This window comes from Myotis yumanensis, unplaced genomic scaffold (assembly GCF_028538775.1).
Source record: "Myotis yumanensis isolate MYYU_CA2020_CCGP unplaced genomic scaffold, mMyoYum1.0.hap1 SCAF_15, whole genome shotgun sequence".
In the NCBI taxonomy this organism is placed as follows: Eukaryota; Metazoa; Chordata; class Mammalia; order Chiroptera; family Vespertilionidae; genus Myotis; species Myotis yumanensis.
Genome location: NW_027223766.1, coordinates 7,888,552 through 7,903,842, shown reverse-complemented (window position 1 = coordinate 7,903,842; position 15,291 = coordinate 7,888,552). Strand labels below are relative to the sequence as shown.

The 15,291-nt window shown below is 41.7% G+C and overlaps 1 protein-coding gene across 1 annotated transcript in view; it reads left to right on the top strand.

The window, feature by feature from the left end:
- The window catches only part of PRKDC (protein kinase, DNA-activated, catalytic subunit), a 199,887-nt gene that overhangs the window by 129,294 nt on the left and 55,302 nt on the right, over nt 1-15,291 (top strand). Inside the window, exons 55-61 of the mRNA XM_070392843.1 lie at nt 404-577; nt 1,337-1,435; nt 2,467-2,674; nt 5,526-5,715; nt 7,631-7,846; nt 12,249-12,361; nt 14,353-14,484. Coding sequence (XP_070248944.1) covers nt 404-577; nt 1,337-1,435; nt 2,467-2,674; nt 5,526-5,715; nt 7,631-7,846; nt 12,249-12,361; nt 14,353-14,484 — 1,132 coding nt within the window. The remainder of the gene's footprint in view (nt 1-403; nt 578-1,336; nt 1,436-2,466; nt 2,675-5,525; nt 5,716-7,630; nt 7,847-12,248; nt 12,362-14,352; nt 14,485-15,291) is intronic.

The window sequence follows — 15,291 nt, the reverse complement described above, 5'->3', positions numbered from 1 at the left end:
TTCAGCTTGGCAAATGCTTTTGATTTTGATTTGGTGGGTTGATAACATAATGCATTTAAGTAAGAAGAATCATTTCTACACACTATTTTTTAAAATCATCTAGAACTGAAATAAATAATTAAACTACCTGTCTATGATAAAGTGTTTATTTTGGTTTACTTAGATAATGCTGCAGTTGGTGGAAAAGATAAACATTTAAAGTGTTAACACTCTGTGAATGCATTGGATTTAAGAAAATAAACATTTTATTTAAAAAATAATGTAATTTTTATATAAGTATAGTATTGTCTAATGTAACAAATTTTGAAATACAGAACAGCACAAAAAAGTTAACCTGTTATATCTGAAAGTACAATATTAAAAACTATTAAATTTGTGTTTTTAAAAATCTCCCTTTTTATAGAGATGATGAAAGACAAAAAGTGTGTTTAGACATAATTTATAAGATGATGGCAAAATTGAAGCCAGTAGAACTTCGAGAACTTCTGAATCCTGTTGTAGAATTCATTTCTCATCCTTCTCCGGTGTGTAGGGAACAAATGTATAATATTCTTATGTGGATTCATGACAATTATCGGTAAGCTCTACATTGACATTTTGTATGACATTTCTTAAGGGAGAATTTGGGTGCCTTTAGTAATCTGGAACAGATTATAATAAATATAAAAACATTTTAAACATACGATTAATAAAACAAGTTTATTTTTGTATATTGAAATGTATTCTTATTTTAACTCATATTATGTATCTGTGGGAAATATTTGGTGCATGAAATTGTTGGTTGAGTTAAAAGTGTAATTTGTTTTTATTTTTTATTATTTTTTTCCATCATCATTTATCTTCCATATACCCTCTTCTACCTCAGGCCCTCCCCACCCGGTCACCACACTGTCATCCATGTCCATGAGCTCTTTCTCTTTTTTGGGGGGTAAAAGTGTAATTTGTTTTCATAGTTATCCCTTTAAGATCTGAGAAGATAAAGGAAATGAACTCCACTGAGATGTCTTCATCCTTCAGGAGTACCACACATCCCTTCCCAGGGGACTTGGGCCACCTCTTAGCATCCCAGGGAGCCCTCCGGAGCCCTGCTCCTGCCACCAACCCCTCTTCTCCTGCACTTGAGAGAGGGGAGCCACTTGAAGGGGCTCCCAGAGGCACCAAAGGAGGAAGTTGGTTATAAGGCATGGGGATAGGTTCTCCTGTTATTTTGGAATTTAAGTTCCATGGGAAAAGCCAGATCTTTTTTTTTAACTTTGATTCTGGACAATGTTACTGTGTTTGAACAAAAGTGATACAAGAGAGTATTAATGTTTTGTCATTTTGCTATTTTTCTCAGAGATCCAGAAAGCCAAGCAGATGATGACTCCCGGGAAATATTTAAGTTGGCAAAAGATGTATTGATTCAGGGATTAATCGATGAGAACCACGGGCTTCAGTATGTGCTCCTCCTGAATAATTGGGCGAGGACAAAAAAATTTCAGGGTATTTTTTTCTAGACGAGCATAGTGTAGTTTTCAGCATTTTTTGTTTGCAATATTAGCATTTTCTCTACCTCTTGCATTCATAATGTTAAATAAAAGTGTATTTTAAATCACATGAGACTTAAAAAAATTTCGACAAATTATTTCAATATAAAACTCTTGAAAAAGTGGTGTGATACAGCTGTCTCTGCTGTCAGTGAATTAAAACATTTCAAAATGAAAGAGAAATCTAGGGACAATTACTATGTTTTCCATTTAACTCCAATCATTGCGATCACACAATGCATATTAATATCGAATGAAATGTTTGAGACCTTAGAGATAAGAGGAAACTATAATATTAATTATACATGGAAATATGAGTGATGATTATTCTTCTCTAAAATGCCTACCTATGTCAGTTATATGAGTGTTTTGTCAAGTACTAGTTATATAAAAAGGAATGTAAACTTTTTTTATGATTCTACATATCAGTTAATTTTCTATTCTGATGCAATTTAAGTTCATTAAGCCTTTAAAAATTGTATTTGTATTTTGTAAGCATTTATAAATTATAAAGCCTAAACTTGTGTTTAACTAGTTTAAATGTTGAATATTTTATGGCACTAATTTTTGGAGCCATTTGTTTTAGCAAGGCAGTAAAGAATTATATGTAATTTCTTAAGATGTTTTCTCAGTTTCAAAATAGTTAATATTATAATACTTATCATTAAAATCTTCCCAGGTTATAGAGATAAGAATAATATCACCCAGTTTCTTTGGTTAAATATGCTAAACTTTTAGAATATTTTCTTCCTTTCATGCATATTATTTTTTTTTAACTCAGATTATACTGTTTATATAATTTTGAATGTGGTTTCCCTCTATGTTAAGCTTTATTTAAATGAAAAACTGTGCCTTCTCCACATAGCACTATGTGTAGAGCATTCCTTTTCATTTGCCAATAATCTGAGCAATATGCCTTTTTTTCTTCTCTGCTTTTCAGGTTAATTATTCGTAATTTTTGGAGCCATGAAACTAGATTACCTTCAAATACCTTGGACCGGTTATTGGCACTAAATTCTTTATATACTCCTAAGATAGAAATGCACTTTTTAAGTTTAGCAACAGATTTTCTCCTTGAAATGACCAGCATGAGTCCAGATTATCTAAACCCTATGTTTGAGCATCCTCTGTCAGAATGCAAATTTCAGGTGAAGTGCTTGTCTCTGTAATAATAAATATTATAAGCTTTCCTTGTCTGTTAGACAACAATGTTTCTAATAGTGTTAACTTGGCTTTCTTTTTAATGGAGATACTAGTGGCCCACTGCACGAATTTGTGCACCTTGAAAGGAACTGTGGGCTGCAAGGCTGCAGTGGGCACAGGGGCAGGTCTCAGCCCATCCTCCATGCCCCCACCCGGCCCCTCCCGCCGTGGCTTCTGGTCCCCTCTCTGCTGGCACCCCCGCTCCTGACGCCACTGCCACTCGTTGATGTGCGAGCAGGGCCGTCGCCGGCAGCGGGTGCGGGCGGTGGCTGCTGGCCCCAATCGCCCCTCAGGAATGGGGAGGTGGAGAAGCCCTGAGGGGCCATTGGGGCCCGTAGCCACCACTTGCACCTGCTGATGGTGCCGAGCGATTGGGGTGGGACCACAGCACACGGAGCAAAGAATTTTCAGTAACCACCAGAGGCTCACCCCAATGACAGCAACCGGTGCCCTGCTTTTGTCTGGGGTCCTTGCTCACCTGCTCCACCATCCAGCTGTGGCAGATACCTGCCATGTTTTGCACACGCCCCCTGGTGGTCAGCATACATCATAGCAACCTCTTGTTCAGTTTTTCGGTTGTTCTGCCGTTCGGTCTATTTGCATATCAGGGCTTTATTTATATAGATAATTGGCATGTAACATATTAGTTTTAGGCATACAACATAATGATTTGATATTAGTATATATTGCAAAATGATCATACTAAGTCTAGTTAACATCCATCACAATACAAATTTTTTTCTTGAGACCTTTTAAGATCTACTCTCTTAGCAACTCTCAAATTGATACAGTACATAAAACTACTAGAGGCCTGGTGCATGAATTCGTGCATGGGTGGAGTTCTTAGGACTGGCCGGCGATCAGAGCTGATCGGGGCCGTCACGCCCAGTCCCAATTGGGGCTGGGTTGATCGGGGCCTGCCGGCAGTGGGGAGAAACGGGGAGGGACTGTGGGAGGTTGGCCGACTGGAGGGGGGGGGCTGGAGGAGGTTGGCTGTGGGAGCACACTGACCACCAGGGGGCAGCTCCTGCATTGAACACCTGCCCCCTGGTGGTCAGTGCACGTCATAGCGACCAGTTAAGCGATCATTCTGGTCGTTCGGTTGTAACGGTTGCTTAGGCTTTTATATATATTGATCGTAACAATGTTGTACACTACTTTTCAGACTTATTTATTTTATAACTGGAATTTGTGCCTTTTGACCCCCTTGACCCATTTTGCCCATCCTTCACCCCCACCTGGCAACCTCCAACCTGCTCTCTTTATCAGTTCAATTTTTTTGTTTTGTTTTGTTGGGGTTTTTTTTGTTTAGATTCCATCATCTAAGTGATCATATGTGTCTTCCTCTGTCTGACTTCCTACATTTAGCATAATGTCCTTAAGGTTCATCCATGTTGTTGCAGATGGCAAGATTTTCTTTTTATGGGTGAATAATATTCCATTGTACATATATACACCATATGTGCTTTATCAGTGGACACTTAGGTTGCTTCCATGTCTTAGCTATCTATATATATAAAAGCCTAAGCAACCAAACGACCGAACAACCAGTTGACTGGTCGCTATGACATGTACTGACCACCAGGGGATAGAGGCTCATTGCAGGAGCTGCCCCCTGGTGGTCAGTACAGTCCCACAGTCAACCTCCCACTGCCAGCCAACCGGCCAGCCAGCCAACCTCCTGCAGGGCTGGCTGGCCAACCTCACATGGTCCCCCTTTACCCCCTGGCCGGTCCCGATCATCTGGATTGGGACTGGGTGAGATGGCCCTGATTGGTCCTTATCGCTGGCCAGGCCGAGGGACCCCACCCGTGCACGAATTTGTGCACCGGACCTCTAGTTATAAATAATGCTACAATGACTGTGGGGATGCAATATTTTTTTAACTTAGTGTTTTTGTTTCCTTCAGAAAAATACCTAGAAGTGGGATTGCTGGGTAATATGGTAGATCTATTTCTAATTTTTTGAGGAATTGCCTCACTGTTTTCCATAGTGGCTGCTCCAATTTACATTACTACCAACAGTGCACAAGGGTTCCCTTTTCTCCACAGTTCTGCCAAGACTTCTTGTGTGTCTTCCTGATACTAGCCATTCTAACATTTGGGATATCTTGTGGTTTTGGTTTGCATTTCCCTGATGATTAATGATGTTGGTTTTTTTTAAACTTGGAACACTCACACATTCCTTTCTGAAACACATTTACTCTACTCACCTCTGTCTACACTCCCTGCACACAGCTCACTCTTCTCATTCTTTCAGTCTCCACTTACATTTTCCTTTCTCCATAATGCTTTCTCTCCCTTCCATCACTCCTCCTGTCCACCCTGTACATGTCGAGTTTATGCCATCTCCTGGCAGCCTTAAAAACTATGATTTACACATTAAACAAAGAGTTCACTTCATCTCTGCCCAAGCTCCTGGGCAGCAGAGCCTGATCTGATCTACTCGTGCTTGTATTCCCAGTATCATGCCCAGTGCTGGGCACACAGTGAGTATTTAGGAAGGAGTTGAGTCATTTATCTTGTTGCAGTTGTGTTTTGATATTATCGAGTATGGCATTGAATGTTAAAGAGTAGAAAAATGGTTTTTCTCCCCAAGTACCAATTAGTTTTTCTAGTTGGCAAATGATTATTTAGTTAAAAAAATTTTAGATCAGAAAAGAATCTCCAGTTGCTTCCCACAGAGATATGAAGTTATAGTACATATTTGCTGATAGTACCATTGGGTTTTAAATAAAAATATGTCGAAGTTGCTAAAGAAGGACCATCATTGTATTTGACGTTCTCTTACATGCAGGAATACACCATTGATTCTGACTGGCGTTTTCGAAGTACCGTCCTCACTCCTATGTTCATTGAGACTCAGACTTCTCAGAGCGCTCTCCAGACCTGGTCGCAGGAAGGATCCCTTTCTGTTCAAGGAGCTATGGCTCGGCAGATACGGGCCACCCAACAGCAGTATGATTTCACACCGACACAAAACACAGGTAACCTTCAATCTGAATACCTACCTCTTGTGCGCCAGGCACTGTTACTTTGGAAACAGCCTCTAATGTAAGAACACTGACCATTTGTGAGAAGTGAAAAGAAAATAGGAAAAAGTGATGAGAACCACAAAAAAAGATGTCCGTTAAAGGAGAAAAGGACTGAAGTCCCTAGAGTAGTCAAGTTCTTAGATACAGAGCGTAGAATGGTGGTTTCCAGGGCCTGGGGTGGGGATAATGGGGAGTTAGTGTTTAATGGGTGTGGTGCTTCAGTTTGAAATAATGGAGACAGTGGTGAGAGTGGATGGTGTGATGGTTGCCCAACCAGGTAAATGTACTTGGTGCCATAGAACTTCAGACTTAAACATGGTTAAAATAGTCTATTTGATGTTATAAATATTTTACGACAATATTTTTAAAAAGGGGAAAAGGATTATTTCTGACTGGAAAAAAGAGGAAAAGTTTTAGTATATTATGTTCTGTTTTGTTTTCCCCCAGAAAAATCTGTTTAGTGCATCAAATTTAAAACCCCATATCTCAGAAGTAAAGTAGAGGCAAACCAAGTTTATTTACTACTAGAGGCCCGGTGCATGAATTTTGTGCACTCGGGGTGAAGGGTACCTCAGCCTGGCTTGCGCCCTCTCGCAGTCCTGGAGCCCTTGAGGGATGTCCAACTGATGGCTTAGGCCCGCTCCCCAGGTTGGCAGTCAGACATTCTTAGCGCTGCCATGGAGGTGAGAGAGGCTCCTGCCACTGCCACGCGCTCACCAGCCGTGAGCCTGGCTTGAGCCTGGCTTCTGGTTGAGCAGTATTCCCCCTGTGGGAGTGCACTGACCACCAGGGGGCAGCTCCTGAGTTGAGTGTCTGCCCCCTGGTGGTTAGTGCACGTCATAGCAACCGGTCGTTTCACCTTCGGGCCGAAACCAGCTTTCCGACATCCCCCGAGGGGTCCCAGATTGTGAGAGGGCGCAGGCCAGGCCAAGAGACTCCACCAGTGCACGATCCGGGCTGGGGAGGGATGCAGGAGGTTGGCCAGCTGGGGAAGGGCGTGGGAGGGCTCCAGGGTGTGTCCTGCCCATCTTGCTCAGTCCTGATTGGCCGGACCCCAGCATCAAGCTAACCTACCGTTTGGAGCATCTGCCCCCTGGTGGTCAGTGCAGTCATAGCAACTGGTTGACCAGTCGACTGTCTGCCCCCTGGTGGTCAGTGCACGTCATGGCAAGCAGCTGAGTGGCCTTAGCATATCATTAGCATATTACGCTTTGATTGGTTGAATGGCCAACTGGACAACCGGACACTTAGCATATTAGGCTTTTATTATATAGGATGTTTATTGTATATTAAACTTCTTTTTCTTAAATAGTTCAACTGGTTTTTTTGGTAATCAAAGCACAAGTTTAGAGTAAAATATCTAAACTACTTCATAGAAACATTTTAACATTTTTCCTTTATATAAATTTTTTCACATTCTATTGGTTCTAGAAATAGGACTAAGTTGAATAATTACAATGGAAATTTTATGACACTGATATTAGAAATTAAGGATCTTAGTACTTTATAGTAGATACAAAACATGATTCCTGGAATGGTCACAGCGGCTTGAAAGAACAGGTGATAAGTTCAATACTTAAGTGAGGACACAGCTCAGCCGCCTGAGCTGCCCTGGGTTGTCCACGCGTGACCTCCCGGAGCTTCCACGCCATGTCTCCTCCTGTGACATGACTGTATCCCTGGAGAGGCTGTTCCCAGTCACTGTCGCAGGTGAGCACGCGGAGGCCCCAGGTGCCACCAGGACAATCCCCCATCATCTCCCCGGTGTGTTGTGGCGTTGGAGCTGCCCGGTGCAGTGGGGTGGGGTAGGCTGGCAGGGCGTGCCGTTCTGAGCTGCTGTGAAATGCTCTGGTCGTGCCTTTTGCAGATGGAAGAAGCTCCTTTAACTGGCTGACTGGAAGCAGTATTGACCCGCTGGTGGATTATACTGTTTCTTCATCATCTGATTCCTTGTCTTCCTCCTTACTGTTTGCTCACAAGAGGAGTGAGAAATTAAAGATAGCACCCTTGAAGTCAGTGGGACCTGATTTTGGGAAAAAAAGGCTGGCCCTTCCAGGGGACACGGTGGATAACAGAGCAAAAGGTAAAGTAAGATTATTGAAATGTGTTTAAAATGGCCTGCCCTCTAAGTCAATGCAGAGGCTTAGGTAAAGAAAGGACATTTCTGATTGTATTCACATATCCTTATAACCTGTAATCAATACCATTATAATTTAGTTGAGTGAATGTTGTCTGGGCATTTACCATGTTGAAATTACAGTTTCATGTGTTCCAGAAAAGCTGTTGGATAAATTGAACTCAATCGATTTATTTTGTGACTTTCCAGAACAATAGGGTTGGGTGAGGCAATAGGTGGGCGATCAAGAGTTGAGGCAGGATTAGTAAGCTCAGTCTCCAATTTAAATCCAGGAAAGGCTGGTGGAGGAGGTGGCCTTTGAGACTAGCCTTGGGGATCGAGATACTGGGAGGGAGAGGATGGGGGTAGAGAGGGAGAAGTAGGGAATGTGTTGGGTGGTGGGAGAGACTCACATCAGCTCGGTGAACATTGCGTGAGAGCCCACTCCAGCCTGCACTGTAGCATCCAGTTAGGCAGATGCTTCAGTACACTGGGAGTGAAGTAAAGAATGCTGAGAAAGCAGGCTTGCGAGTGTGGGGTGTGGCTTTAGGAATGAACCACACAGCTTCAGGTAGTGAACCAAGCAGAGATAGGCACAGGGTCTCCGAATGACCTCTTGGGGTGGTTGGTGTGGAACCGCATGTGGAGTGCCTGAGGAGGACTGAGAGGTGGAGGTCAAAGGCCGCCACACATTGACCTGGACTAATAAGCCAAGTCTCCGATTCAAAAAGGAAGAGGGTGGGGTTGGAGAGACTGGGTGAGCCCACGGGTGATGCTAAGACAGCCAAGAAGAAAATGCTGGCAGGGCTCACAGACCCGGCGCTGAGAGGGCTGAGAGAGGTCAATTAGGAAGTTAGCTCCTTACGAGAACTGTAGTGCTGGGAGTGAGTGAAAACCCAGAGGAAGAAAATATGAAGAGAAAAAGGTCCCAAGACAGAACCCTGGGAAAATGCCAACATATGGATTTAGATAAATAGAAGTATAATTAGCAAAGTTAAATTTCTTTTTATTTAATAGTAGGAACGTAAAAATTCACAACTTACTTTCCTTACTCCCAACTGCTCTTTTTCACACTTTCATGTAGCACATTTGTGGCTATGGGCCCTTCTCTAAATGTTATATAGAAAGGTGAATCTATCCAGCCTTCTTTCTGTTCATAACTGTGAATTTGACAGAGGGCCAATGAACCCATTCCTCTGTCTTTTCCTTCACACTTGACCACTGCCAACCAGCCTTTTTTACTTAGTCTTTTTCCTCTTCTGTTTTTCCATCAAACCAGTATAAGATCCAGCAAGAGTGCATGGCTCTCTGTCCTTCCTGACACTTTGATTGTGAAAAGCCCCAAAGTTAAAATGAACTTCCAAAGTGACTATCACCTTCCCATTGCTTGTAACTTGTCTCTCTGACCCTTTATGATTTCTTATCTTCAGCCCATGGGCATGCGCAGCTTTCTGTAGAATTGCGGAAAGTTGGTGTGCCTTTGGGACAGTCTGCAGTTCAGTTAATGTGTGGTGACTGCTGGTGACCAGCTGGACTAGTTTCTTTATTGAATGGGGATGATAGGAGTTACTGTCCACAATTCAAATTGTTGCACAGTTTTCCCCTTTCTACATTTTTAGAGTGAAAATATGTCATGGCTGATATAGGTAGAATTGGGGATCCATGTATATAAAATAATAAAGGTAAGAGGTGAAACCTAATTTTTAAACTATTTCCCATAGACATTTATATATGGGTTTGAAAAAACTCATAGAACTGAGTAGGTAAATACATGCTAATAGTAATTAATATACTTGAATCTCTCCATGTGCCTTTGTCAATTTCAAATATTTCATATCTTGCCTTCTTCGCAGTATATGTATTTTTTTTTTTTTTTGCCAAAAGAGGAACATTTGGAGGTTCATAATATACAGTGAATTAGTGCTTATATGTTACTGTTTATTATCATTAAAAGGGAATGCAGTTTAAAAACTTGAAGTTGTAATCTAATTAAAATATCACTTTTCAATCATTTTATTTACTTTTTTGTTTTAGTTTCCTTTAGTTATTTGTATCAGAGCAATATATGCTATAGTTTAAAGAGTCAAATACTTTTCCACAGCTTGTTATAAGAAGTGACAGATGCAACCACTTACACCCTTTTAGTCAAGTTTTTGCTATTTGCTTCCATCTCTCCAAACAGTCTTTTTTATATTGCCACCTTTCTTTTTTTCAGTATTAGTCAGGGTTTTGACTTCATGTTACAGATGTTAGAATTTGTCTTCCTCTTGTTCCTCACCCCCATGTATCACACAAACACACACACACACACACACACCACACACCACACACGATGAATTTTTCCTGTGCCTTCATCTTCTGATATAATTATGTCTTAATCTTTGTTTCATCGACATTCAATTTCCTTTTATTTTGACTACATAAATAGTATTTGTGGCTGAACCATGAGTGATTCCATGATTCCTTTTCAAACAATAATTTTTCCTGGGCATTCATAATTATTTTGTTTGAGATGCTCAGATTTCTACATATTTATCACCAAATTTCCTCTGAGTTGTATAGTTTTATTGTATCCCAACATATAAATGTCTCAGATTCTTAAAGAAACCTCTCCGGGAGCCTCTGAGCTGCCTGGGTGGGGTTTCTGCTTAGCGGTTGTCTAGAGACCACCCCCACAGCCTGAGGGTCTGTTCGCCTTTCCTGATCCTCCTTCCTGGGTTTAGTTCCTTCTTTTGGTTCAATGCCTCCTCAAGAAGCTTCCTGAGAAAGGGGGTCAGAAGCAGTATGCTTCTTGTTGGTACTTCGAATGCCATACATTGCTTTTGGTAATACTCACACCTAATGGGTGATTTAGCTCTAGAATTTGGAGTATGAACTCGTCAGTTCACACGGGGCTGTGGTTGAGAAACCTGATGTCAGCTCTTTGCTGAGCCTTTGTAAGAACTTGATCTTTTCTCTGTGGACACTTATGGATCTTTCTCTTTTCAACCAGTTTTAGGAAATTTCACAGAGTGTTCTTTGGTCTATTTTAGTTTAATTTTCTAGGCCCTGTCAGGCTGCTAACTCATATATTCTAGTTCTGGAATATTCTTAGGCGATTTTGTTGATGATTTCCTCATCTCAGTTTTCTCTTTTTGAAATCCTGTCGTTTGTGTGTCAGATCTTATGGATTATCCTTCTAATTTTCTTCTTGTTGTTTTGTCCTTTATGCTCTATATTCTGAGAAATTTCTTCTATCATCTAACCCTTGCTTTTATGTTATGATACCATATTTTTAATTTCCATAAGCTATTTTTGTCCCCTGAACATCCCTTAAGTCTTTGACCCATGGATGCAATATCTATTCTTACCTTGATGATAAATGATAATTTTTGAAAAGTTTTTCCTGAATGATCTGATTTCAGCAACTGCTCATCCCTTTTTATTTTGGTTTCTGTCTTTCATATTTCAAGCTTTGCTCAAAATACTCGATGATGTTTTACTTTTTTTTTTTTTTTAATATATTTTATTGATTTTTTACAGAGAGGAAGGGAGAGGGATAGAGAGTTAGAAACATCGATGGGAGAGAAACATCGATCAGCTGCCTCCTGCACATCTCCCACGGGGGATGTGCCCGCAACCCAGGTACATGCCCTTGACCGGAATCGAACCTGGGACCTTTCAGTCCACAGGCCAACGCTCTATCCACTGAGCCAAACCGGTTTTGGCGATGTTTTACTTTTTAATGTGTCCCAAGTAGGGCACTAAAGAGGCATGTGAAATAGCTTACGAAAGGGTGTGCATGCAGACTGTGGTCTTCACTCAGCAAGGTCAGTCTGGACGGGGCCCTTGAGACATGTCGATATCTCTGCTCTTTTGTGTTGGTTGGTTATCCAGGGGCAGAATCTCCAATGTCTTACCTTCAGGCTATTCCTGTGTCTTACTGGTCACTGTTTCCTCTGCTTCCAGCAGGCTGGCCCTTTTCACTCAGAGACTATGTCCATTCCCCAGGCTCCACACCCCCACCACGAGGGCTGTGCTTTCACAGCACACCTCCTGCTTCAGCCGCACTTTCCTCCCTTCCCTGGAGGGCCTGGTGCTGCCAGGGCCAAGTCTTCCAAGTCCTTTCCACCATCATTGTTCTACTGCAGCACTAGGACTGAGTTACTTAAATTTTCTGTTCTGTAGCTTCCAAAACTGGTTCATCATCTTCTTTGCATAGGTTTGTATTGTTTTAAAAAAGAGAGAGAGAGAGAAAGAAAGAAAAGAAAAACTAAATAAAATAAAAAATGGAGGTAAGCAAACAACCTCACGTTTATTTTAGGAGATTCTGGGGATGAGGCAAGTGTTGAAGTGGTCAATTATAACCAACCGGCTTTTTACTCTTCAGGTACAGACAGTCGGGTAGATATATTAAGATTACGCAGACGATTTTTAAAGGACCAAGAAAAGATCCACTTGATTTATGCGAAAAAAGGTATTGCTGAGCAAAAACGAAAGAAGGTTTGTATCTTTTCTCAAGAATTTGATTGGTTTGAAATACCTGTTTTATATATGTGTACTAAGGAGACAAGCTTCCTGCCAGATATTGGTTCTATTATTGGTCTATAAACCAAAATCAGAGGAGCAGCAGTATAGGACTTGAAGTTATTTGTGAATGAAAGTCTCCTCTGACTATTGGACATGAAAGGGCATTCATGACTCACTGGTGAGTTGTGGTATCTCGGAATGAAACGTGTGGGTCGTCCCCTGAACCTGTGGTGTGTCCTGGCTCACAGGCCCTGGAGGGCCCCATCGCTGCCCCTTCTTTCAGCCTCTCTTCAGCTTGATTTGTTCTCTGAACAGACTGACCTTCTCTATGTGGTAGAACCATGGCCACCAAGTACTCCTGAGTTTTACTTATTGTGACTGTAGCTGCTGAGAAGGGATTGCCCCACTCTCTGCCTCAAGGCCAGAGTCTTGACCCACCTCGAGTCGGGGGCCATTTGGGGACCACTAATCTATGGCCAGGAGCTCGGGGGTGAGGCCACGTTACAGCCAGCTACTCTCCTGGAGTTGCATGGATGGGGAGGGAATGGTGGGCCCAGAGGAAGGGGTGGGCAGGGCTAGGCAGACAGGTCAGAGCTCTCTGCGGAAAGTAGTGATTTGAGGCATCAGTGTGACATGAGTTAAGAGGTAAACATTTCTCAAAATGTGAAAATAATGAAATTGTTTTTTTAGCCATAGCTTTAATCTTATAAATCAGTAGTTATGATAAAATTTTTAAGATTATGAATAAAAAAATTCCATCTTTGTTCTAACTCAGCTTAAACCCTTAATCACTTAATTAACTTGCACATCTGAGTATGAAGTGGTTGAATGGTTTCACTGTATCTTCTGTGGAAAGTAAATGTACTTTTCATCTTCCTCCTGTCTCTGTAACTGCAACTATTCTTTTGAGGACTAGGGTTTATCTCATGCTCCTTCTCACTGGCCCCATCACAGCTGGAGGGCCTTTTATTTTGCCCACTCACAGAAGTGGCTCCGGGCTCCTAATGAAACGTGAAACCTCACAAGGCATGCCTGCAGGAAGTACAATATCTAGACAGCAGAAGGAAGAGAGAAAACCAGATGGTTGGGTAAATTACAGGGAGGTATTTTGGCCCGAGAAAAAGGTCTTTTTAGTAATTAGGAAGCATAGAATGGCCTGCTGTGTGAGGCCATGCGTGCCTCTGATCTAGGTGTCTAATCTGAAGTGGACAACCACTCACTAAGGACGGCATGGAAAAAGTCAGGCATGTGAGAGCCATGCACTTGTGGTCATTTGCTTGTTGGAGGACTGTGCTCAATATCTGGCTCTACTCAATGCCGGTGGCACAGAGGTGCGTGTAGCGTGTGATGTCGGACATTAACCAAGGAATGAGCGTGTCTGGGAGAGAGGTAGTGAGGGGAGCCTTTTGGAAAAGGTGGTGTCTGAGATGACAGCCAAACGATGAGTGAAAAGCTACAGAAAGACATTCTAGGCAAAGAGAGGAGCAGAGACCCACGACCCTGCATGGGGAAGAGTTGGGGTTGGGGGTGATTAAGGATTCATTGGAAGGCCCAAACTGGCCTTTGTGGGTGAGCAGGGTCTGGAGGACCTGGGAGATGACAGGAGGGGCTGTAGTGATCACCCTGGGCTTTATAGCCACGGTTTATTCTCAGAGTAATTAAGGAAATACAGCTCTCTGATTTATGGCTTTAAGACGTTTTTCAATCAAGTTCTCGGATTTTACAAATATTCAGATTACTTGTAGTAAACATTTAAATAATCTTTTCACCATAGTGATTTTTCTTTTGGATTTATCATCTATCATCCACTGGTAACAGATAGTGACTAAACCATTTTGGATACAAATTGTCACTGATTCACCTTTATGTTGAAGATGGGTACTCTCAGTTTCATAGCTCATGTACTACTGATTTTCTTAATCACAATTCAAATTTCAAATCTTCTTTGGTTCTTATGATTATAGGAGATCAAGAGTGAGTTCAAAATGAAGCACGATGCCCAAGTCATTTTGTACAGAAGTTACCGTCAAGGAGACCTTCCCGACATTCAGATTAAATACAGCAGCCTGATCACCCCCTTGCAAGCTGTGGCCCAGGTTGGTCCTTGAGCACTGTGTTTTCTGTGGATACATAAACACTGGTATAACAATTCCAGGGGTCTACCCTGTTCAAGAAAAATGTTCGAGGCTACACTGTATCATAAATGAGGTGCTGATTTGTCCTAAACAATGGACTTGATTAAAAGACCTTGATCCAAGTGTCGGCTCTGCCATTTCCTGAGGCTGAAACTTCTCACATGGTGCGACTCTGGCTTGTCATCTGGAAGGTATCCCTGCAGTTGGAGTCCTTGTCAAGACACTCAGTGCTCTGAGTCATGTTTTCATCCATGACATCAGAGAGTGATACCTAATTTTCTTACCAACAACGTTAGACTGCAGTAATGTGCAAAAAATCATTGTAAACTTCAAGGCACTAAGCCATTTAAATAATTGCTTATCTACAATCCTTTGCAGGAGGCGGGGAATCGGGAGATTATCGTGTATCGGTGGGATCAGTGTTCTTCCTTCTCTGTTAATTCTCTTGATGGCAGGGGACTGGACATGTTTTTCTAAGTCGTCAGGATGTCAGAGTGGAAATTTCCTATCTGCAGTCTTTGACAAAAATGGGATATTTATCCCCCCAAAGCCTGATATGATTCCTTTGACTTTTATTGAAATAAATATTAAAGAGCTTAGAGTATATAGTATACTAGTTAGTGAAATATAATGCCTTATATTTTATTGTACTTAAGTTTCCAGATTATAATAATAGGTTATATCTGCACAGCCCCTTACTGTCTTTTAAGCTTTTTATTGAATCTAAATAATGATAGTTTGACAGGAATTTGTAAAACTAGTACATAG